The sequence below is a fragment of the Triticum aestivum genome, chromosome 6A (assembly GCF_018294505.1).
Source record: "Triticum aestivum cultivar Chinese Spring chromosome 6A, IWGSC CS RefSeq v2.1, whole genome shotgun sequence".
Taxonomy (NCBI): Eukaryota; Viridiplantae; Streptophyta; class Magnoliopsida; order Poales; family Poaceae; genus Triticum; species Triticum aestivum.
The window spans coordinates 75342806-75367857 of record NC_057809.1 but is presented as its reverse complement, the minus strand read 5'-3'; the positions used below and the strand labels follow the sequence as shown (position 1 = coordinate 75367857).

The 25052-nt window shown below is 45.9% G+C and overlaps 1 protein-coding gene across 1 annotated transcript; it reads right to left on the bottom strand.

Annotated features, from left to right (window-relative positions):
* Window positions 1-13008: 13008 nt before the first annotated feature.
* LOC123130318 (uncharacterized) lies at window positions 13009-18409 on the bottom strand. Its single transcript, XM_044550241.1, has 2 exons — window positions 17066-18409; window positions 13009-13197 (listed from the first exon to the last, which is right to left on the bottom strand). Exon 1 carries the CDS (start codon window positions 18354-18356, stop codon window positions 17070-17072), a length of 1287 nt encoding a protein of 428 aa, XP_044406176.1. The 5' UTR covers window positions 18357-18409; the 3' UTR covers window positions 13009-13197; window positions 17066-17069.
* Window positions 18410-25052: the final 6643 nt, after the last annotated feature.

The window sequence follows — 25052 nt, the reverse complement described above, 5'->3', positions numbered from 1 at the left end:
GAAGGCCCAAAAAAAGAGAAAGGCCATAAAAAAAGAGAAAAGGCCCAAAAAAAGAGAAAAGAGAAAAAAATGAGAGAAAAAGAGAGAAGGGACAATGTTACTATCCTTTGCCACACTTGTGCTTCAAAGTAGCACCATGATCTTCATAGTAGAGAGTCTCTCATGTCATCACTTTCATATACTAGTGGGAAATTTTCATTATGGAACTTGGCTTGTATATTCCAACAATGGGCCTCCTCAAGTGCCCTAGGTCTTCGTGGGCAAGCAAGTTGGATGCACACCCACTAGTTTCTTTTGTTGAGCTTTCATACATTTATAGCTCTAGTGCATCTGTTGCATGGCAATCCCTACTCCTTGCATTAACATCAATCGGTGGGCATCTACATAGCCCATTGATTAGCCTCGTTGATGTGAGACTTCCTCCTTTTTTGTCCTCTCGACATAACCCCCCTCATTATATTCTATTCCACCTATAGTGCTATGTCCATGGCTCGCGCTCATATATTGCATCAAAGTTTATAGGTTTGAGATTACTAAAGTATCAAACAATTGCTTGGCTTGTCATCGGGGTTGTGCATGATGATAGCATTCTTGTGTGACGAAAATGAAACATGACTAAACCATATGATTTTGTAGGGATGAACTTTCTTTGGCCATGTTATTTTGAGAAGACATAATTGCTTAGTTAGTATGCTTGAAGTATTATCATTTTTATGTCAATATGAACTTTTGTCTTGAATCTTTCCGATCTGAATATTCATACCACAATTAAGAAGAATTACATTAAAATTATGCCAAGTAGCACTCCGCATCAAAAATTCTGTTTTTGTCATTTACCTACTCGAGGACGAGCAGGAATTAAGCTTGGGGATGCTTGATACGTCTCCAACGTATCTATAATTTTTGATTGCTCCATGCTATATTATCTACTGTTTTGGGCATTATTGGGCTTTATTATCCACTTTTATATTATTTTTGGGACTAACCTATTAACCGGAGGCCCAGCCCAGAATTGTTGTTTTTTGCCTATTTTAGGGTTTCGAAGAAAAGGAATATCAAACGGAGTCCAAATGGAATGAAACCTTCGGGAACGTGATTTTCTCATCGAATACAACTCAGGAGACTTGGACCCTACGTCAAGACACATAACAGGAGGCCATGAGGTAGGGGGCGCGCCTCCCCCCCCCCCCCCCCCCCCCCCCCCAGGTGCGCCCTCCACCCTCGTGGGCCCCTTGTTGCTCCACCGACGTACTTCTTCCTCTTATGTATACCCACGTACCCCCAAACGATCAGAACAGGAGCCAAAACCATAATTCCACCGCCGTAACTTTCTGTATCCACGAGATCCCATCTTGGGGCATGTTTTGGAGCTCCGCCGGAGGGGGCATCGATCACGGAGGGCTTCTACGTACATCAACACCATAGCCCTCCGATGAAGTGTGAGTAGTTTACCTCAGACCTACGGGTCCATAGTTAGTAGCTAGATGGCTTCTTCTCTCTTTTTGGATCTCAATACAATGTTCTCCCCCTCTCTTGTGGAGATCTATTCGATGTAATCTTCTTTTTGCGGTGTGTTTGTTGAGACCGATGAATTGTGGGTTTATGATCAAGTCTATCTATGAATAATATTTGAATCTTCTCTGAATTCTTTTATGTATGATTGGTTATCTTTGCAAGTCTCTTCGAATTATCAGTTTGGTTTGGCCTACTAGATTGATCTTTCTTGCAATGGGAGAAGTGCTTAGCTTTGGGTTCAATCTTGCGGTGTCCTTTCCCGGTGACAGTAAGGGCAGCAAGGCACGTATTGTATTGTTGCCATCGAGGATAACAAGATGGGGTTTTCTTCGTATTGCATGAGTCTATCCCTCTACATCATGTCATCTTGCTTAAGGCGTTACTCTGTTTTTAACTTAATACTCTAGATGCATGCTGGATAGCGGTCGATGAGTGGAGTAATAGTAGTAGATGCAGGCAGGAGTCGGTCTACTTGTCTCGGACGTGATGCCTATATACATGATCATACCTAGATATTCTCATAACTATGCTCAATTCTGTCAATTTCTCAACAGTAATTTGTTCACCCACCGTAGAATACTTATGCTCTCGAGAGAAGCCACTAGTGAAACCTATGGCCCCCATGTCTATCTTTATCATATCAATCTCCTACTACTTAGTTATTTACTTTGCCTTTATATTACTTTGCATCTTTATCATAAAAATACCAAAAATATTATCTTATCATATCTATCAGATCTCACTCTCGTAAGTGGCCCTATAGGGATTGACAACCCCTATTTGCGTTGGTTGCGGGGATTTATTTGTTTTGTGTAGGTGCGAGGGACTCGCGCGTAGCCTCCTACTGGATTGATACCTTGGTTCTCAAAAACTGAGGGAAATACTTACGCTACTTTGCTGCATCATCCCTTCCTCTTCGGGGAAAACCAACGCAGTGCTAAAAGAGATTGCACATGCCCGTTTTCAATCTTTTCTCATCAACTCTTGGAACACCATAGTTTCCAGTTCCATTACCCTTGACTATAAGAACAGGCGTAAGTTTTCTCGCATGCATACTTTAGAGACCTTTCTTAGCATGTCCATTCGACATCCCTAATACCCCCTTTTATTCTTTTCTTTGTGAATCTTGATACTTATAACGAGAGACACTGTACCAAGAACATTCTTTTGAACTTTGAGGACAAGAACTTCTTTTCTCCTCCTGTAGTAGATTGACATGACTACTAGCAAGTAGGACGTCATCCACATGAATAGGATTAGGAAATGAATTTCCCAGTCTATAACTTTGCATGAATAATATTGTCCTCTCATTTTGTTTAACCCAAAACAACATTTGAGTGCTTTAGTCCATAAAAAACTTCTTTGGGCATTATCCCCTGTGTTCTTTACTTTCATCTGATGTAACTCAGATCATAATATCTTTCATCTGATGTAACTCAGATCATGATGTGCTACCAACACTCATTGTAATCTATTTAGTGTAAAACGCGCAAAAACCTTTCAATTTAAGTCGTGTTTTACACCTTTACGTATTTCCTTTGGAGTCACATTGTCCTTGTAGTCTCTTTACACCCTACTATTTTGGCTCCATTAGAAATTACTCATAAGTCCCAAACATCGTCGGGATTCACCAATTTTATTTCATCTCACAAAGTCTCTTATCATTTAGATAAGAAAACACTTCTCAAAGCTCAATTGAGCTTTAAATGAGGTGGGATCAACCTCTAATTTTAATTTCTCTAACATAGACTTTATAGTCATCAAACATATCTGATTTTCTCATTTAGGTACTGGTACTTCTTTCATATGGGGTTGTTGTTGCTCTGCTATTGCCAAGCGGCAATTAATTCTATAGTCTTTCATTATCAAGAGGCAGTAGATTTTACAGAGACCTATATCACAAGATCCATATTTACTCATTCATCCTTTTATAGAGCTAACAACAGATGTTGTATAGGTCATACAACATGCTCCCCCAGATGCAATCTATTCGAGTCTTAGGTATTTTCATACCATGCTCCCCCAGATTACTCCAACTTCACTAAGAATGGTGTATCTTTAAACTTTATTATTTGGGTTTATTCTGTTAAAGCTTTCTTCTTTATGGCACTTTAAGCATCGTCTTAGTATTCCATAGTATGCTTTTGAAACTATAAAAGATCCAGGAATACAGGTATTTCTTTTCTTTAGGGGTATTATTAAGACCGTCGTACTCCCCCAGACGGTCACATTCTACATTCATGGATCACTTTAGATGCATAATGTGCACCACATTATCTAAAGTATAGGGGAGTTTCATCATTCTTAGATTATCTCATATTTCTTTCTCCCCCTCGAAATGTGGCAAGAACTTTTCTGTCACAATTTCGAAAAACCATTCATAACTCTTGTGAATTGAGGAAACTTTGATTATCTACTTCATTTATCTGATTGCTTCATACGTAATGAAGTTATCTGTTAACTGGTATGGGAGTACTTTTTCCTCATTCCATTTCAGAAACTCAACAGAGTTCTTTATCATTAGTACTTTTGCAAGTCACACTTGCATACCATTCTTATCTTTAGTTTCATCTGTAACTTTTATTCTCTTCAGATTTATTGAGTGTTTCAATCAATAATGTCATACAGGGTAAGTCTGAGAAAATTTCTGCCGCCATACGGGTTACACAGGGATTTTCCCAGACTTTTCCTGCCATGCGGTTTTATCATAATCATCTTTTCTTGCCATGCAGGTAATTCCCTGTAAGGGACATAAATGCCAAAATTGGCTCTTTTGACTGCATATTCAATCATCAAATTTATAAATAAATTCGAATGCTCTTTGACACATATGCTTGATCCGACGTTGGTCATTAAACACGCATGTTGCTTGTTTTATCTCAAATCATAGAGAGTACATGAAATACATTCGTCAACCAAGACTCTCAATGATCTATCTCTTTTCTTTTGAAACCATTCTTTAGAGAGAACATACTATCTCACGTTATGACCTTTCTTGGTCATCTTTCGGGTCACAAGTACCCAACCATTCGCTTTCATGAATGAAAGTATGGAAAACTATTAGTCTGAGAAAACTTAGCCAATAATCAACAATAATGAGCATAAAAATAACCCTACGTTGGTCTGGTTAAAAAATATGCACATTAAACTTTTGCAAAACTTCCTTTTTATACTCCAAATCATCGTTGTGGTACAATTAGAATAAAACTCATTCTTCTACATTAATTCCATATCACCATTGGGCGGAAATGGAAATAATGCATATAACTCATAAACAATGTGATGATAGTATTTCTATTAAACAACTTTGCTCAGAAATAATCATCATCATCAACTTTATTGCAGCAGAAACAAGAAATATACATTTCTTTAGTTCAAGAGCATTTCTTTATCTTTAACTGTTCTCTGAAAATTGATCACTTTGATACAAAATTTATCAGAGATTTAAGCTTTGAACATAAGACTCATAGAATTATAGTACAGTTATCATCAACGTTGGTCAGAAAATAACAATACCATATTTTAACTTTAAAAAATATCTTTCTTTTGTCATAGTGGGAGCTAGCTGAATCTGAAGAATAGTTCTTCCAATTAAATTTTCCCGTTGGTTCCAATTTAATCAGAGAATAAAACTTTTACTTTCTTTGTAAAAGAACACTATTAATTATTTACGCAGCGGAAAAACATGAATTAAAATTCATGAACTTTTTTTTCTTTTTACAGAAACTTTTATTTGACTAAATAAAAATTCTTGAACTTTATTATTTTCTTTATAAAATTCATGAACATATCTTTATCTGAAAATTATCTATTTTCATTTTCAGAAACTTTTTCTGTTTACTTTTCTATTCTGTTTTTTATTGGATTAATTTGAATAGAAAACCCCTTTTTTAAGGCATCTTCCCTTTTTTCTCTTGGGCTCTAAGGCCTCTTTTCTCTCTTTTTCCGGGCTCCAAGCCCTCTTTTTGTTTCTCAGTGTGCAGCCACAGCCTCGGCCTGACACGCGAGGCCCTCAGCCGGAAAAATCCGGCCCACAGTCTGCCTGTGCGCCACCCCGCGCGAGCTACCTTGACTTGACCTCGGCCGCAAGCCTCAGCCCAGTCGCGCCTTCACTTTCGGCCCGAAGGCCCGCTCTGCGCGCTAGGGTTTAGATCTTGGTCGTTCATCTAAATCGAACGGTCGCCCTTGCTTTTCGCTCGAACAAAAACAACCAGCACCGGCCGCTTCGCTCGAAACCCTAACCCATTCGCTCTCTCGTTTCCTCTACCTCTCGCCCTCAGCGGTGGTCGCTATCCAGGTCGACGGGCCAACGCGCCACGCTCGGCCGCCGGCGACGGCCACCGCGCCCCGCCTCTTTTTCCCTTCCTTTCCTCCCTCTGTTTCTTCCTCCGCCTCCAGCGATAGAGAGAGAGAGAGGGAGGCGCGCGGCCGAGCCCTCCTCTGCTCCTTTTGAAGACGACGACGGTGGAGGAAAAAGCTTCGCTCCGGCCGACGGCGACGGCGACGAACGTCACCATGCCGCGTGGGCGTTCTTTTCTTCCCCTTCTGTTTTTTATCCACCACCGCTTACAGCAACAGAGAGAGAGAGAGTGATCCGGGGGCTTTCTGATGCGGCGCCCCCGCTGACCCCTTTGCCGGCGTGCGCGAGCACCTCGAGGGTGAACGCGCCACCGTCAAACGGCTCTGTGGTGGTGCCCTTTGCCCCTGTGGGGTGATTTCTCTTCTGAACGGCTCGGCTTGCCGATGCCCGTCCGGACCGAGAGGAACGGCGCAGCCTTGCGGTGGCGCTACTTTTTCCAGTTTGGATTCATTCTTTGCCCTATCGATTAGGGTTCCAGGGGAGGCAGTTTCTTTTCCGGGATTAGAACTCCCGTTTCCTTTTCCTACCGAAAATCCTAAACCAATCTGGCTGATACCATTGATTGATTCTTTAGATCGTGTAGGCTTAGGGATTTGCAGTAGTACTACCTTTTCCTTGAATCGATGAGCCCGCGATGGGGTGGCCAAGGTGGATGGCGGCGGTGGTGATGGTAGAGAGTGGGTGAAGTGGTGGTGGTGCTTCCCGTCAGCACTGCACTAACCCTAGATTGGTAGGGGTGTAGGTGGGGTGTACGGCATCGTGACAAACCTCGTGATGCGAGCCGCCTGTTAGAATATATAACCGTATTGGTTTTGTATAGTTATACGGTTGTATATGTGTAGTCCTTGTATAGGTGTCCGTATATTGTACGATAAGAACTCCGCCTTGTATCCTATATATATTGATCAATACAAGGCCCACAACATGTGGTTTCCCTAATCTTACATGGTATAGAGCCTAAAACCCTAACCCTAGCCTGTGTCGCCCTCCTCCTCTTTCCGCTGCCACCGAAGCCACCACCCCGATCGCCGTCGAGCCCCGATCGCCGCCTCCATGTCGCAGCCCGACGCGGACGCCACGAACCAGGCGCTGGCCGCGGCCAAGGAGCACCAGGATGCCGAGGCCGCCAAGGCCAAGCTACCTCTCGCGACCGCCCCCGATGGATCTGGGACGAGCGCGGGGTCTTTCTCCCTGACCTCGCTGCACGCCCAGGCCGTCGGCCTGCACTCCATCAAGGTACACATTCCCGTCGAGCTCGCGCTTGACACCGGCGTTCACCGCCAGTGGCGCACCTTCTTCCGCGCCGCTTGCCGCAAGTACGCCCTCCTGGATCACCTCGACTTTGACGCCCCCGACGCGCCAAACCTGGAGTGGTCTCTCCTCGACGCCACCGTCGTCTCTTGGCTCTATGGGTCTGTCTCGCTCAGCATCCTCGACGCCGTCATGATGCCCGGTGACGATCCCCTCACCGTCGATCTCTAGAACAGCATCAACGGTCTCTTCAACGACCACAAGATCAATCGTCAGCTCCACCTCACGGCCGAGCTTGGCGATGTCACGATGGGAGAGATGAGCATGGCCGACTATCTTCAGAAGGTCAAATCCCTCTCCGATGGGCTTGCGGATCTTGGCGCCCCCGTTGATGATGCTGAGATGGTGGTCCATTGCCTCAACGGCCTCTCCGAGCAGTACGAGGCTGCTGCTGATCTAATCTCCCTCATGCCAGGCATGACCTTCGCGTAGTGCCGCTCGTTGCTCGTGCTCCAAGACATGAAGCGCAAAAATCGCCGCGCCCGCAACTCAGACACGGCCCTCTTCACCAACACCGCCGGCAACCCTGGCAACACCAGCAACCCTGGCAAGGCCTCTGGAAAAGGAAAGAAGAAGAAGAAGAAGAAGGCCGCCACTGGCGTCGCCAAGGAGATCATCCCGGCGCCCGCGACCCCACCGGCTGCCACTCCTTCCTGGCCCTCACCACAGCACCCCTGGAACGGTGCCATCCAGATGTGGCCCTATGGCCAGGGGGGCCTGCTCGGCCGTGCGCCGCCCGCCTACGCCCCGGCTCCAGGCTACGCGGCCCGGCACACCCCGTCGCCGCATGCGTTCTACGCCCAGAGCCCGTACGGCATTGCCCCCTACGGTTACGACTACACCCCTGGACAGTCCTCCTACGGACTCCCTGGTCTGGCTCCATCATCACCGGCATCAACAACTGCTTCGTGGGACCAGGCCGCGCTCATGCATCAGTTCCAGACCATGGGGCTGCAAGCACCCACCAGGGAGTGGGTGATGGACACCGGCGCCTCCTCCCACTTCGCCTCCGATCCCGGTATGCTCAACTCCGTGTCTCCCCCCTCCTCCTCTCGGCGTGTTGTCGTTGTCGGTAACGGTTCCACCCTTCCGATCACCGGTACCGGGCATGCACGTCTTCCTATTTCCACCACCTCTCGTCCTCTTTACCTTCGTAATGTCTTAGTAGTTCCTAACATAGTTAAAAACCTTTTGTCTGTTTGTAAATTCACCATTGATAATCGTGTATCTGTCAAATTTGACCCCCTCGGTTTTTCTGTGAAGGATCTTCTAACCAGGACCGAGATTCTCAGATGCAATAGCGTCGGAGCTCTTTACTCCATCCATCCTTCCTCTACCAGTCAGCCACACGCCTTCCTCGTCGCCGATGCAGCACTCTGGCACCGTCGGCTTGGGCACCCTGGGCGGCCCGTTATGGAGTCATTAGCTCGTTCTTCGATCATCCCTAGGGAAAAGAATAAAAGTACTTTGTGTCATGCTTGTCAGTTAGGTCGTCATGTTCGTCTTCCTTTTTCCTCCACCAATCGTGTAACCACTACTCCGTTTCAAATAATTCACTGTGATTTGTGGACATCTCCTGTTGAGAGTATTTCTGGCTTTAAGTATTATCTCATTTGTCTCGATGATTTTACTCATTATGCATGGGTTTACCCTCTACGGATTAATTCTGAAGCCTTCTCGCACTTGTTGTCCCGTCATGCTTTAGCGCTCACCCAGTTTAGTGCACACTTGCAGGCTATTTAGTGTGATAATGGTCGTGAGTTTGATAATTCACTCCTCCATTCGTTTGCCCAGCACCATGGAATTGCACTCCGCTTTTCATGTCCATACACTTCGCAATAGAATGGCAAAGCCGAACGCATCATTCGTACTCTTAATGACATTACTGGTACACTCCTTATCCAAGCTAGTATGCCACCTCGTTTTTGGGTCGAAGCCCTTCACACCGCCGTTATGTTGCATAATCGGCTGCCTTCCAAGGCAATCTCGGATCGTATTCCTTTTCGTGCCTTACTTGGCGTAGATCCTGCCTATGCTGGTCTTCGGGTTTTCGGATGTCTATGTTACCCCAACACCACAGTCGTTGCTCCGCACAAACTTGCGCCTCGCTCCGTGCCATGCGTGTTTCTAGGGTACCCATCACGGCATCATGGCTATCGTTGCCTTGATCGTTCCACCCAAAAGATCATCATCTCTCGTCATGTAGTGTTCTCTTTATATAGTGCAGGTGATAGGGGGCCGTCACCCATAATGGGTTGAGCGCCCCCGATCAGGGCGTGGATCTAAGGGCCCGGTGGGCCGTTGGGCCCACACGGTGGAGATCATCCTAACAGAGCCGTCCTCGAGTAGGATGCGGCCATCCCGCACGTCGCACGGGGTCCACAAGTACCCCTTGCTGGGCTTGGGGAGGAAGGAGTAGGTGAAATCGGCAGCGTCGGCGAGGGCACGGGCGAGCGGGGCGAAGGGGTGGGGTGCCTGGGCGGGGTGGAATCCGCTGTCATCGACAAACCCGAGGAGCGGCGACGGGTGGCTTTTGCGGTAGCGGCGGAGGAAGGAGCGTGCCATGATGATGCGGCGGAAACGGGGACAGGTGGTGGAGGCGCGGGCGAGCGCGGCCGGGGTAGACAGGCGAAGGAAGATCTCCTCCAGGATCTCGTCGACGAGGTGCGGCGTCGGCGAGGACATGAGGGGCGGGGCGGCCGATCGACCGCCGCCGGGGTGGTTGGGTCGCTAGGGTTTGGGGCGGAGTGAGTGAGTGAGGGCGTGCACGGCGTCCCGAGGCAGTGCGTGTGTTTTGTTTGGTGGCCAAGCGGTGAGCGCGACGTCACTAATCGCGCTTAGCGCTCTGATCCGGCGATCCCCCTTCCACCGCCGTCCGCAGCTGCAGGCGAGCTCGACGAAGCTGATGGTGGTCGCTGCATCGAAGATTGCTAATGTCTGGTGCTTTGAATGGAGAATCCCACCACTCTTCCTCCTCCGGTCCGTGTCAGGGTGGACGTATCGAGCGGGCTTTTTGGCCTGCTCGTGGCCCGTTCGGTCTTGGCCCGCTCGGTCCTGGCCCGGTTGATAAAATAGACGGTCCGGTCTGTGAAATAAGGCCTGAGAAAATGTCGGTCTGGTCCGGTCTTTAACCGGTCCAAACGAATAGACCGAGAACATGCCATCTTCGTTGTTGCCCTTCCTTGTCGAGGCGGCCACCGGCAGCCCCAGGCTGAACTACCATGTCCTCGAGCTTCCCCTATCCTTCCTTCCTCATCTTCCGGTAGCCCGTAGCGTCTTCCCACCGCTCGTTGTCGCTGCCATGCGTGCACTGCCGCCGTTCTCAAGTTCTCGACCATGGCAGCCGTTTCAGCACCGGGCGCACGCATTAAACGCCCGGACGTGATTTTTGGATCGTGGGAGAACAGCTCGGCCGTGATTTTCTCGTCCAACGAATCAGGCAAGTAGTTTTCTAGGAAGGCGCTAGATTTAATACCAGACCCTTCCTATAATCACGCGTAATTTCACGGTGTCGTTTCCTTTTATTCAGTCGAACAGAAAATTGGAAGTACGAGAGAAACAGGGTTTGATCCCAAAAACACGGTGCCAGGTGACCATTAATTCCATATTGTTCAATTTGATCCGCTAATCACGCACGACCCGCACATGAGAAATCGTGGGCACATGCATGCGCTAGATTACTTGCATGCAACAGAAAAACTGCTAATCAACAAACGTGTGCACGTTCATGGCTAAGAGCCGCGCCGCCCGCGCACTTCCCGCGGCACGTCGCCCACCTCAACGCCGGCGCTCGCGCATGTCTTCTATCTCGGCACAGCATCAGCGCAGGACGCCCACCTCGCCGCTACACCCCCGCACGTCATTGCAGATGATGGCTCGGTCCGGCCCGGGCTTCACCACCGCCGGTCCGGTCCTTGAAAACAAGACCGCGAGGCTGGTCGGTCCGGTCCAGACCGCCGGCGGCCGATTCAAATGGTGGCTCGGTCAAGGACCGGACCGGCTCAGACCGTGTCCACCCTGAGGTCCGTGTATAGCGCGCGAGAAGAAGTGGATTAGTCCGTGTGATTCTTTCAGGAATTCTTTTTTTTTTTAGATAACGAGTCCATGGGCCCTCCATCTTCGGCCCACTAAGAAGGCTGGTGGCGGAGGCATTCATTCTTTATCCCTTTCTTTTTATTTCTCATTGTCAACCATTCATTCCTGTTCTATTGCTATCTGATTTTGCTTGGCATATCCTGCGCACTTTGTTCCATTGGATTAGTTCTCTTTGTTCCGGCCATCCTGTAAACTTGTTGCTCAACTCTTAGATAATTGTTCCTTCAAGAAACATGATTTGTTGCTATACAGAACACTTGTTCCCACGCTCTTGAACACATGTTCCATTTACAACTATTTTGCTCCAACTACTTGCTCCCCGACTCTTAAAACACCTGCTCCTAAACTCTTACGCAATTGTTCTATGTACGTTGATGGGTTTCTTCCAGCTATCTCGAGCATTTGTGCCTTCACTCTTAAAACACTTGTTCCTTCACTCTTAATGTTTTACTTGGTAGTATTACTTCTGGCAGCCTTTCAAGGTAATCTTGGCATCAACCTTGTGAGCCACTATGCGCTTTGCAAAGCTTCAATGCCAATCAGGGTAAGTGGTAGTTCACGCCATTGTACTCCGCCGTCACCAGCACTAGCTCTCCAACGCCACTCACCATGCGCGCCATTGGTCTCGACGGACCGACGCTTGCATATTGGAAATGAAGTCGCCATTTGATCCGCTGATTGCAACCTATCCACATTGGTGAGAACTTATCCTGGAGTACTTCCAGCATGGAAGCTATTCATACACTACACCGCCTTTGAGGAACCTTCTGGAGTGCTCCCCACAATCTCCTCTACAACAATTTTAGTCGTAAAAAAATCGGCATTGATAGCAGAATATGTAGGTTATTAATTACGAGATGAGAACTTCAGCAAAGGAAAACAAAAAACATGCACCTGTGTTGTATTGTTTCTCAGGGGTTCACAGCTGCTCCTAACTTTGGCGGCTACCATGATTCCCCTTAGGTACCCTCCTCGAATGGCGAAGCAATTCCAATTCTTGGTTCAGAGGAGAGAGACCATGAAACTGAAGCTCCAAGGTGCAACAATGGCAGCAAGCAAGAACAGCCAAGGCCAGCATATATGCATACGAATGGCTGTGTAATGGAAATATCATAAGCACTAGCATGGAGTATATAGCGTGATCAGTATACAACGATGAGTATCTGGTCACCTGCCTGCTGAATAAGCTGTGTAGAAATGGACTGCTCCTCTGCAAGTTGACCTTCCCAAATAAAATCAAACTGTATGATTGGAGAAGAGTCGGAGAAGTTATAGTGAAAAAGTATTCTCAGTTCGGAAACAAAATGATCATTAAATTACTTCCATGAATGCCCAATTGGAAAGTAAAAAGCGTCTTTGGTAGTAATCCAGGAAAGAAGGCGATATGTGTCTCAAAATGAATGCATGCACGGTTTTCTGAGTGCCTCAAAATGTGATGGCAAAACATGCAGCAATTGTTGAACACGTGAATGACCATTGTTGCCTTCCTGACTTTGGAAGGGCATCAAACAAAGCACAAACTTAAACACAATCAACTAGCTATATAACCGAAAGCAGCAATGGAGCATCAAATGCATAAAGGCTAGATGATCATCATGCTGAGCAGGATATAAAGGTCAATTCAACAGTAACTGAGGAAGTAGAGTGGCAAAGCGCACCACCACAGTAGGCCACAGCAATTGTGCCAACACAAAAGGACAGTTCGGTTCTTACATATTCAGCTTGCTTACATTGTCTTGCTAGATGCGCTTAATACCGACACAGAAAAGTACATGATGGTTAATTCCAAAAGACACACACCAAGGCAAGGCACCAGTACAATATCTAGCTACCATATTCGGAGCACCATATTGTCCATCCTCCAGTTCTCCTAGAAGGCATCAGATGCATGGCCCAAAAGGAAAGCACGTTCATTCCTGCAGATATATTTAGTAAAAACTACCTACATTAGATCAGCATATTCAATAGAAATGTTTGCTTCCATAGTTTCCCAGTAAGGCCATATATGCCAAACTGGAAATATAGTACAGTCTCTATCTATTGTATACTAAAATCACAATACGGATGAAAATGGAGAGATTTGCTCGAAAACCCCACAGTAATCAAAAGGGGAACATCCGTCTATCAATATGGTGGTCTCACTTTTAATAAGCGAACCATGACCAAGAGATCTGTGTAATAGCAGTTTGTCCGTTGATATGTGGAAGTACCTTCCATATCCATGGATCCTGGTCTGGTGGACGTCAGGCACGCCAGAAAAAAAAAATCTAACACGTCTCGTATCTTTCCATGCACTTATGGACTTATGCACGTACACAACGGAAATACGATGTTCTAATCTCCCGATCTAATCGTCCCTGTTCACCTCTCTCGATCGATCCGTCCTGTTCCACCTTTTTCTCTAGGTCGTGACCTCCCTCCTGAGCGCAATCAAGCAATCTGGAGCGACTACTACTACCGTCCAGTACTCCAGTCAATGATCAATTTGTGGAGGCCTTCCTGGATCTGCACCAGAACTGAAGATTACACTGTGCCTTTGTTCCGCCATGGATGGCTTCAGAGACGGTGAAGAGGAATTTAAAGGGATCCAGACGAAACGGCATGAAATCCGCATGGAGCTGCGTCCAGTCCGGGTAGTCTTCTGCAGGGCATTTCCGTGGATAACCGCGAAGGAGATTTCGCCACCAATCTACGGTGCCCAGAGAAACCGGTTGGCCGTTTCTTCTTCGCATGCTCTGTTCTCTCTCCCCAGTCCTCTTTTTAATTTCCGAATCTGATAATTCAAGCTTGGTCTGATGCGTCTTTAGGAGAATCCACGTTACCGTGATGCCACCCATGCGTCTTTATAGGATATTCATCTTTACAGTGCTTCCTCCTGCCGCCGCTGGTCTAAGGGAGTGCTGTCCGGTGGAAGGCTGGACTCCTACATGTTAACTTTGCTGACTAGACCTTCAGTTTAAGTTAGCCATGGGTTAATTCCTTCCCGGTCATTCATTTTTTAATTTGCCTGTATATCACATTGCCAATATGCATGTGTGTGCTGAATGATGCATTTTCTAGGAGCAAACAGTTCAATATTTTACATGCTCTGCTGCAACATTGCACAAGTTTCTTGAATGATTGCTAGCATTTGGAACATTAGCAGACTCATGTTGTTTTCTGTGTTTTGCCAAGGTGAATAGATGATATGAGAAAGAAGGATGTTCTTAGCAAGAGTGTTTCTCTCTAGAGGCTTGTTTGCTTACCTCCCAGGTTTTGCATTTTTCATATTTTAGTTTTCTCTCTTTCTGTACAGCTGTTTTGTATAGTTCTGTTTTTATTATTATAACAAGAAAAATTGCAGTGGGAATTTCCACCCCTGTACAGACTAAAAAATTGAGATTTAAGGGTATGGATCCTGTTTGTGTCTAGCTAAATTCTCCTTCAAAGATATTTAAGCTTTTCTAATGCTTTTGATTTGTATTCTACAGGCAAGTATAAGTATCATGGCCTACCATCACATATGGTTTTATACCGAGCTGGATGTTGGGACAAATAATTCTTATGGACATTTTACGATCAACTTTGGATTTTGAACTGCATATGGCTGTTCTTCAATAGTGTTACAAAGATGCGATTACATACCGCACAGTAAACCTTTGCGGTTGCAACTATGACTTGGAATGTTGCTGCTTCCATTATTGATTTATTTATGTTAGAATTGTGTAACAGTACATCAAAACTTTCTCGCACCTAAGTTCGAGATTATTTAGTTGCATATCTTTGTCTATTAACATTATACTGTACAATCATTGGCCCAGATAACTATGTTGACACAGCTTTAGAAAGTGTAAGAGCATAGTTACAGGCTTACAGCATGTTTTAGAGCCATAGAGTTAGTACATTTCTTCTTTTACACGATTTTTTAGAGGATATTAGGGCTAATCCACAACACTATTCTTAGGTCTAGCATGATTTATTTTGTGTTTGGATTCAGTTTTTCCCATATCACTAAATATGGCTTAGCTGTTTTCCCAAGAATGTTGATGTAAACATGTATCTAGATGCTCTAAATGACCTTAGTCTGCCATGTAGTTTATTTTCATGCAACTGCGTAGTGACTAATTTTAATTTTATATTTTTCTCCGATAATTATTTTGTGTGGATACATACTTTTTTATACATGTTCTTAGGTTCGGGTTTTGGTAAAACTATAAACCGATAAATATTTGTTGTAGACAATAGTAATGAGATAGCTCACATAAAATGTACATCATGTTATTCATGTTTATTACTCATTAATATGTGCTTTCTCTCACCATGTATGTATGCTAAAGTGGATGTATTGATTAGGAGTAATAATGCATAACTAATTGAGATTTCCGTTTTTTCACACATAAATTTGGTTCCAATCGGATATACCTCTAGATAGAGCAATAGACACTTGAATATATCGTGTGGGCTTGAACATCTGTTACTCTAGAACCATTGTTGATCTTTGTTATTTTATATCTCTAAGAGGTATAAAATCTTAAATAGCAAAAATGGGTGTGGTCAGTGGATATGATGCATGTTGAAGTTTCCTTATTTATTTTCTTCTTTCATAGGTTTGGACGCGTATTCAATATGCAACTTCAATGTTTTATTGAGATCACTTACCATGATGTTTTTCTACCAGCACGGATTGTTGTTTAGTAGTGAATTCTCGTCTCAAATCAAATGTACATTCTTTTATTTCATCAGCGTATTTGAGAAGGGCAGTAGTACTATCTTTTTTCTTTTTCTGTGATGAGTAAAATAACCATGGTGCAAGCGTCGCAGTGAGAAGCACCTTTAAATCTGCAGCCACCTTGGGCACACCAGGCTGGCAGAGACGAGTCCTTGACAAAACATAGGTAGTATTTGATATAAATTTAAGATTTATCCAGACAAATTTGACGATACATGTTATTTTAACAGAAGTAGAGAGGTAGCATTCAGATGAACTAAATTAGGTACAAACATGTTTATCTGAACAAAATCCTTATATAACAAGCCGCAAATATAAATATGTTAATAGCCAAACAAATAAATATAAAGATGTTGCCTTCTCATTTGTGTGGGTCACTATGTTAGTTGATCTAATAAGATGTACGAGCGACACATATGTTCATTTATGAGTAATTTTAGAATATTGTATAATCATTTGCCCAAAAAATGATAATAGTTGAAGATGTTACATGCACCTATGATATTTTATTTAGCACAATATTTTTTGGTCGGTGTATAGGGTGGTATTATTTTGTATCAAATAACGTGAATATCTATGAAACCATAAATAAAATCTCACACTCCTATTTGTTAAGTATTTTCCATACACTTTCAACTAAGGGGATACCCTCGCATTTGAGAGGGCCACTGTGCTAGTTTAAGATTAAATGCGCATGAGCTGCTCAGTCATGCTTCAAAAGGGTCCCATAGCCATCTTATATTTGTTTCAGTTAGAAAGTAGCATACATAAAAGGTAGCAGATAAGATGTGTGGTAAATTAAATTGAAGTCTTTCCTACGATGTGAATGCCCTCAAACATTAACTGCTGTGTAGGTTACCCAGATTTGGAGGGATATAGATGCCTTTCCCTGATATGAAATGACATTGTGTCTTTTTCAATTGCCCCCATTTCATGGAAATTGTTGAATAGGATATAGAAACAATAAAGACCAAATTTCCGGGTTCACAAAGTTCTCACGGTAGCATAAAACAGTAACTTCCAGTGTGAGCAATTAGGGCATCAAAGCACAACAAACATAAACAAAATAGACTTACCACTTCATATACTTGGTTTTGACAATGATGGAGGGAAGCCGAAGTACCAGTAAACATTTTCACGAGTAAAGAAACACCTCTTCCTCCTACAAACCTTCATAAGTTCAGAAGTCTTGACATCCAGCGAAAAATAGTCTACATCCCAGTAAGTAGCCAACAACTGCACTCCTGAGCCTCTACTAATGTCAAGCTGATCTTCTGTAGTGGCTCCAAGGAATAAGAATCCCTCATCTGCGCCCGTGATGAAATAGTTATATCCGCCAGGCAACGGTACAATATTCTCCAGCTGCCATTCCTTGGAAGATTCAGCATTATTTTGTTGGGTATAATGATAGAGATAAAACAAGCCATTTGGGCGGTGATCATCAACGAGAGAAAACACCTCAATGGCCCCTTCTTTACCCAGTACAATGCGAGGCAGTCTGGCCTGGCCAGGTCGACTTCTGCATTGCATGTTGTTCCTGGTGAAATCATTTTCCACCTGCCTAGGCAGCCATCTGAGCTTTACTTGGTAGCCAGTGTGATTGTTGACGGTAGAAAACAGTGTGTCCAGCTCCAGCACGAGCAACCTGTCCCTGCAAGGCGATGCAAAATAGAAGCAGCCACGGGCGAAACAGGACAGGCCGCGGCATCCAAACGGGTGACTGTCCAAGTCCAACCCAGGGGGGCGACCACCCAAAGAGCTCCAACTGGTTGATGCGGCTACAGACCATTTTCCGGTGATGGAAGAGAAGACAAACACAGCCAGTTCGGTACCATAGTCAGCAAAGAGGATCACCTTGAACAAGGTCTCATCCTCATCCTCGCTAACCGGCACGAGCAAGGGCGTGCTTTGACAAGGGCGTTTCTTCTCGGATGTCAGGTCCCCAGGTATGGGCGGAAGTAGCACGTAGCGCCGTGACAAGGGATCGCACACCGCGATGTCGTTGTTATCAAGGTTGACCTCCTCGAGAAGGACGCGGCCGTCGCGGACGTCGCACACACCCCGGTACCCCTCGCTGGGCTTGGGGACGAAAGAGTATGTGAAAGCGGCAGCGTCGGCGAGGGCACGGGAGAGCGGGGCGGACGGGTAGGGCGCCTGGGCGGGGTGGAACCCTGGATATTGGTCGGCGAAGCCGAGAAGCGGCGGCGGGTGGCGTTTGCGATAGCGGCGGAGGAAGGAGCGCTCGGTGATGACGCGGCGGAAACGGGGGCAGGCGGTCGAGGCGCGGCCGAGTGCGGCAGGGGTGGGCAGACGGAGGAAGATCTCCTCAATCATCTCGTCGACGAGGTGCGGCGGCGGCGGGGGCATGGCGCGCGGGGCCGCCGCCTGGGCCGGAGGAAGGGGATTGGCGGCTAGGGTTTTCGGCGGAGTTTAGGCCCTGTTTGATAGCAAAGTATTTTCTAAATATTTTAAGAATACTACAGTTTTTTTAAATATTATAGTTTTATTTACTGTGACCTGTTTGGTTAGCACTAAATATTGTGTTATTAAAACTAGAGTATTCTTGAAACTGTAGTAATTTCTCTGCATAAAAAAAAATCTTGGACCTCTTTTTTTAAAGGGAGTACTTAGAACTCATCTAGATGAGACGTAATTTGGTCTTATTCATCTGAAAAACAAGAACGGATACAACCCACGTCAGCACACATGCATCTTATAGCACCACATCCAATGGCTATAAAAAGTGAATGAGACCAAATTAAATCTCATCTAAATAAGTTCTAGCGAAACTGTTTTTTAAAACAGAGCAAGGGAAAGAAACAAGCTAGCTAGGTTGGGTACGTACATACCTTGTGGTGGATGGTTGGTACGTACCGCCTGTTCAGTTTTTGCATTCTGCTGTTTTTATGCACGCGTATGATAAGGTAAAGGCTACCTAGCTAGCTGCCGGGAATAACGCACCAGAAATTGTAAAGAAGCCAGCTAGGCGTGTTTACCCTGCTAACGGTAAGCTATATGCTAGCTAGCTGCATGTGCATGGCAGATTAGTTGAATGCAACAGAAAAAATATTCAAATGGCCAGCTAGCTGCGCTTGTTTGCACTGCTAACACAATAGCTAGGTAGCAAAATTTACAGCGGTATGCGACAACAACCAAATAGGTTTTATATATTGTGAATACTTTAAAATATTATGTTTTGATGAAACTATGGTATCTCATACCTACTGGCAAAATTACTTCAACTTATTTCGCCATTTGCTATCAAACACAGCCTAGCTGCAGTCGGGGGACGGGGGGAGAGTGACTAGCGAGTGTGCTGCTGCTTGAGAACTCGTGTTACTGAAACGAAATTTGTTCCTAAAACTTAAAAAGAAAAAAAAAGGAAACATGTTCCTAAAAACAGAGCAGCAAACAAGCCAGTGGTGAATTTGTTGAATGATCCAAGAATTGTTATTTTTCAAAAAGGATCGATTCTATTATAAAAGTGCACAAGAAGTACCAAGCATATCTAAAACATAATAAAAATTACACCAAGATTTCTATACCACCGAACGATCACTAATGCCGTCAGAACGATCCGCCGACACGCCGTTGTTGCCGCTTCTCTGTCGGATCCATCTTGGCCTTGTCGACAACGACTAAGAGATTTTGTGCACGTGTCTCTAAGGATCAGCGTGTTGGATCTAAGAAATTCATTGGCGGCCCACAAAGTTTACAACAATTGACAGGTCGATATCAAGCTCCAAAAATAAAATGTTTCAAGGCTAAATGTTTTTGTGTGTCTACTGTGTGTCTAGTGCTCCTTTTGTATTAGTTTAAAAAGGGAGTACTAATTACAGAAGTGTAGAAGGCATGGCATCTTAGAAGCAGCTACGTACTTGCTTATACTCTAATATAAACAGAAACAACGCAATTAGAAAACTAACATCCTCGCTTGTCTCCCCCCCCCCCCCCCCCCCCCGCCGCTCGCCAAAGAAAGTCGGTTAGGGTTTCCATGTAAGTGTCGCCACTGCCTTCAAGTGCCTTCTCATGCCAGCGAGATGGGGGAACCCGGTTTGGAAGGTTGGCAGGCCATCCTAGCGTTATTTTTACTATTTTTAATGTTGTAACATACAACCATATTATTTATGGACAGCAATACACACAACCCACATAAATAACATGGTCTATTCTCAGCGGAAAAGGTCTACTATTCGTCGCTGAACTTTACTGAAAGTTCAACTCTTCGTTCTAATTTTAGTTTGGTTCGAAATAAACACACTAGTTTCTAAATCAATCTCTCACACGATTTCATGCTCACATGGACATTCCTTTACCAAAACCTAAAGACTTTTGAAACCAAAACAGGGCCTAACCCAGTCGAACACATCTAAGGGCATCCATCTAAAAGCTCCAACCCTAACCTCTTGCACCTACATAAGCAGGTACAGTGAATAAAAATTTGTAGATGTGGTAGATGGCATGGAGATATTTTATTTAAAAAAATGTGCCCTCTACATCCAATGAATAAAAACCATATATCATTCCAGTACAAGTACAAAGAAATCTAGAAGAAGAAAAAGGTGGGATGCCAAGATAACCTACTTACTTTTTTTGACCATGCATCTGGATGAAAATATCAATTCACTCTATCTTATGCCATGCTTTTTTTGTTTGTAGGTGGTGAGATGCCCATTCTTGAATGGCGGCTGCGATGCAGTGCTATTTGGGCACTGCGGATGTGCAATGCTCGAGGGGAAATCAACAACGGGTGCGTGAAGCAACGAGATGAAGATTTTTTTGGACCTTTGAAAGATCGTGGTTCGATTACATTGGATTCAGCCATTTGAACTCTAAACTAGTTTGGGTGGGGCAATCCACGGCTTTTTATAACACGATGTTCATAGGAACGAAAAATATAAAAAAACATGTTAGCATTCGGTTTAGAAAGTTGAGGGTATATTTGACCTAAACAAATGATTTAAGAAGAAAGGTGAACTTTTGGAAAAGTTCAAAGATGAAAAGTAGTCTTCCTTGATTTTTAATCACAACTAGTTGTGATCGAGTGTAAATCTCAAACCTCATCTGTACAATAAAAAAACTATCATTGTGTATTTAATATGGACTTTCTATGTCTAGCATTTCCTTCCTTATCCCTTGGCGGCTAGAGCAAACTCTCGATGCAAGCCTGTGGATTCGTCTCCCCTCTGCCTGTTGCTCCACCAGCCGGTGGAGGGGAGGGCAATCCAGGTCCATCCACCATGGTTAGAAGTTTAGATTATAGATTTTTAGTCCTCGCAGGTGCGGCGCTTGGGCGAATGGGTTGCTTCTTCTTTGAGTTTGTCTTCTGGTCTTTGATCCATCTCGAGTTTTTTTTGTCTAGACGTAGGCGCCGGAGTCACGACGTTGATTCTTGTCATTTCCTTGGGGCAATGAGATTAGGGTCTCTCCTCGAGATTTGGTGTCAGATACTTCAGGTATATTCCAGGATTAAACAACCACAAATTACGCCTCCAGGGCGCTGGTCCTCAGGGGCACATGCACGAAGACTTCATGGTTGTCATTGACAAGGTCAAGCCGGCTCAGGTATGGGAGCGGTGTCAACGACGCGTCGATGGCTTGTTTTGGTGGTGGAAGTGGCCGTTCGATGGTCTCAAAATCTAGATGTAATCTCTACTCCTAATGGAGCAGTTGGTAGTCTCGCTTTCAGTTTTTTTTCGGCCCACCTCTCATGGTTTTTTTGGTACCTCCTCCCACCTTCACTGGTTTTTTTCGTAGATTTTTTTTCGTCCCCTCCCCCCACTTTATTGGTTTATTTTCACGTCACCCTCTCACACAACGAAAGAAATATGAACAGATCAGAACTTTCCATACTGGCGCAAGTTATTTAGTAATGTAGAATCAATCACGAACAATCTCTAAAGATCAAATCTAAATTAATTAACCTTACCTTAAATCATTCAATCACATTAATTAAAAAACAAATATTTGATTTTCAGAAAAATCGCTCAATCACATTAACCTTATCTTAACTCACGGATGGTAATCAATCTTCAAACAAAGGAAACAATACATCGAGAGAGCAGTAAATAAACTCCCTTTCTTATGACATGTATATGATCTTTCTTCCCTCTCCGTTGTCGAGCGTTCTTGTGACGCCCCCGATTTGATCGTACACTAATCATACACGCAAATGTGTACGATCAAGATCAAGGACTCACGGGAAGATATCACAGCACAACTCTAGACACAAATTAAAATAATACAAGCTTTATACTACAAGCCAGGGGCCTCGAGGGCTCGAATATATAAGCTCGAATACACAAGAGTCAGCGGAAGCAACTGTTGGGGAACGTAGTAATTTCAAAAAAAATCCTACGCACACGCAAGATCATGGTGATGCATAGCAACGAGAGGGGAGAGTGTGATCTACGTACCCTTGTAGATCGACAACGGAAGCGTTGACACAATGTAGAGGAAGTAGTCGTACGTCTTCCCGATCCGACCGATCCAAGCACCGTTACTCCGGCACCTTCGAGTTCTTAGCACACGTACAGCTCGATGACGATCCCCGGGCTCCGATTCAGCAAAGCTTCGGGGAGGAGTTCCGTCAGCACGACGGCGTGGTGACGATCTTGATGTTCTACCGTCGCAGGGCTTCGCCTAAGCACCGCTACGATATGACCGAGGTGGAATACGGTGGAGGGGGGCACCGCACACGGCTAAGGAACGATCACGAAGATCAACTTGTGTGTACTAGGGTGCCCCCCTGCCCCCGTATATAAAGGAGCAAGGGGGGAGGCCGGCCGGCCCTATGGGGCGCGCCAAAGGGAGGGGGGAGTCCTCCTCCTAGTGGGAGTAGGACTCCCCTTTCCTAGTCCAACTAGGAAGAGAGATGGGGAAGGAAAGAGAGGGAGAGGGAGAGGGAAAGGGCCCCCCCTCCTAGTCCAATTCGGACTCCCCATGGGGGGGGCGCCACCTCCTGGGCTGCAGCCCTCTCTCTCCCCTCAGGCCCACTAAGGCCCAATACTTCTCCGGGGGGTTCCGGTAACCCCTCCGACACTCCGGTTTTCTCCGAAATCACTCGGAACAATTCCGGTGTCCGAATATAGCTGTCCAATATATCAATCTTTATGTCTCGACCATTTCGAGACTCCTCGTCATGTCCATGATCACATCCGGGACTCCGAACAAACTTCGGTACATCAAAATGCATAAACTCATAATAACTGTCATCGTAACTTTAAGCGTGCGGACCCTACGGTTCGAGAACAATGTAGACATGACCGAGACACGTCTCCGGTCAATAACCAATAGCGGGACCTGGATGCCCATATTGGCTCCTACATATTCTACGAAGATCTTTATCGGTCAGACCACATAACAACATACGTTGTTCCCTTTGTCATCGGTATGTTACTTGTCCGAGATTCGATCGTCGGTATCCAATACCTAGTTCAATCTCGTTACCAGCAAGTCTCTTTACTCATTCCGTAATACATCATCTCACAACTAACATATTAGTTGTAATGCTTGCAAGGCTTATGTGATGTGCATTACCGAGAGGGCCCAGAGATACCTCTCCGACAATCGGAGTGACAAATCCTAATCTTGAAATACGCCAACCCAACATGTACCTTTGGAGACACCTGTAGAGCTCCTTTATAATCACCCAGTTATGTTGTGACGTTTGGTAGCACACAAAGTGTTCCTCCAGCAAACGGGAGTTGCATAATCTCATAGTCTTAGGAACATGTATAAGTCATGAAGAAAGCAATAGCAACATACTAAATGATCGGGTGCTAAGCTAATGGAATGGGTCATGTCAATCAGATCATTCAACTAATGATGTGATCTTGTGTGACGCTCGGGTAATTAAGCTACAGTGATCCTCTGCTAGTGATGCCACGTCACCTCGATTATAGTTGCTAATCTCGAGTTAGTTCGAAACCGATTCAAATTCAAATTCAAAATTTGGTAAATAATAAAAGTTTTCAAACATTAAAATAAAATTGTTCGGTTTGTACTAGATATTACATAGATAATTATGGTGCAACAAACCCATTTTTATAAAATGCCTACGTAGTTTAAAATGAAATTAAACAGAAAGGAAAATAGATAAAAAGAAAACAGAAAACTAAAACTAGAAAGAAAAGAAAAGGAAAGAGAGAAGGCCCCCCACTGGGCTTCGGCCTAGCTGGCCGGCCTAGTCCCCCCTGGCCTATATGGCCCTCCCCACTCCCGAAACCCTAGCTACCGCACCCCATTTCCCCCCCCCCCACACCCACGTCTCCTCCCCCACTCTTCTCGATCCCCATCTGGATCGGGGAGGGGTTTGATCCACCTCCCCTCCTCTGCCCCCGATTGGATCGGGGGGATCGATCCCCACTGCTATACGCGCGACGCCGCCCTGCCTCTGATGCCGCTGGACCTCGCGGCCACCCCGCCGGACCTTCCTCGCCGGATCGCTCTGCCTCGACCACGCCCCCCCCCCACCGGTCTGCTTCCACGCCGACGACGTCCCTGGCATCCTCCCCGAGCCCCATTGCCCCGTCCCCTACATCCCCCCTGTGAGCTGCGCCCCTCCCCTCTCTCCCGACACCGGATCTGGCCGCGCCTCCGTGCGTGCGCCCCCGCCACCACGCCGACCGCGGCTCTCCCCCGACCGCGCGCTCGCGCAGGCCCACGTGCCTCTGCTCGTCGGTCGTGCCTTGCGCTGCGTCACCTGCACGCCAGCCGCGCCCCGCACACGCCCTACTCCGGCCACCCTCCTCGTTGGTACCCTGCGCACGCGCTGCATCGCCCGTGCCCCGCGTGTGGCCTCCTCCCTACTGCCCTCGCCCTGCAACTCGCCTCGCCACCACTGCCTGCAGCTACTGCTGCTCCGCTGCCGTGTGCCATCTGCCGCGACGGCCCTCTCCACTACCCGCGCCGCCCTGCTCCGGCTGCGACCGCGACCGTCGGTGCCCACAGGGTCGTTGCCCTTCACCCCAGCGCCAGTCGCCGCCTCTTCAGTGGCTCGCCGGAGCCCCGTCCGCCCCATCGTGGCCGCCGCTCCCCAACCGCGCCCAAACGGGATGGGCG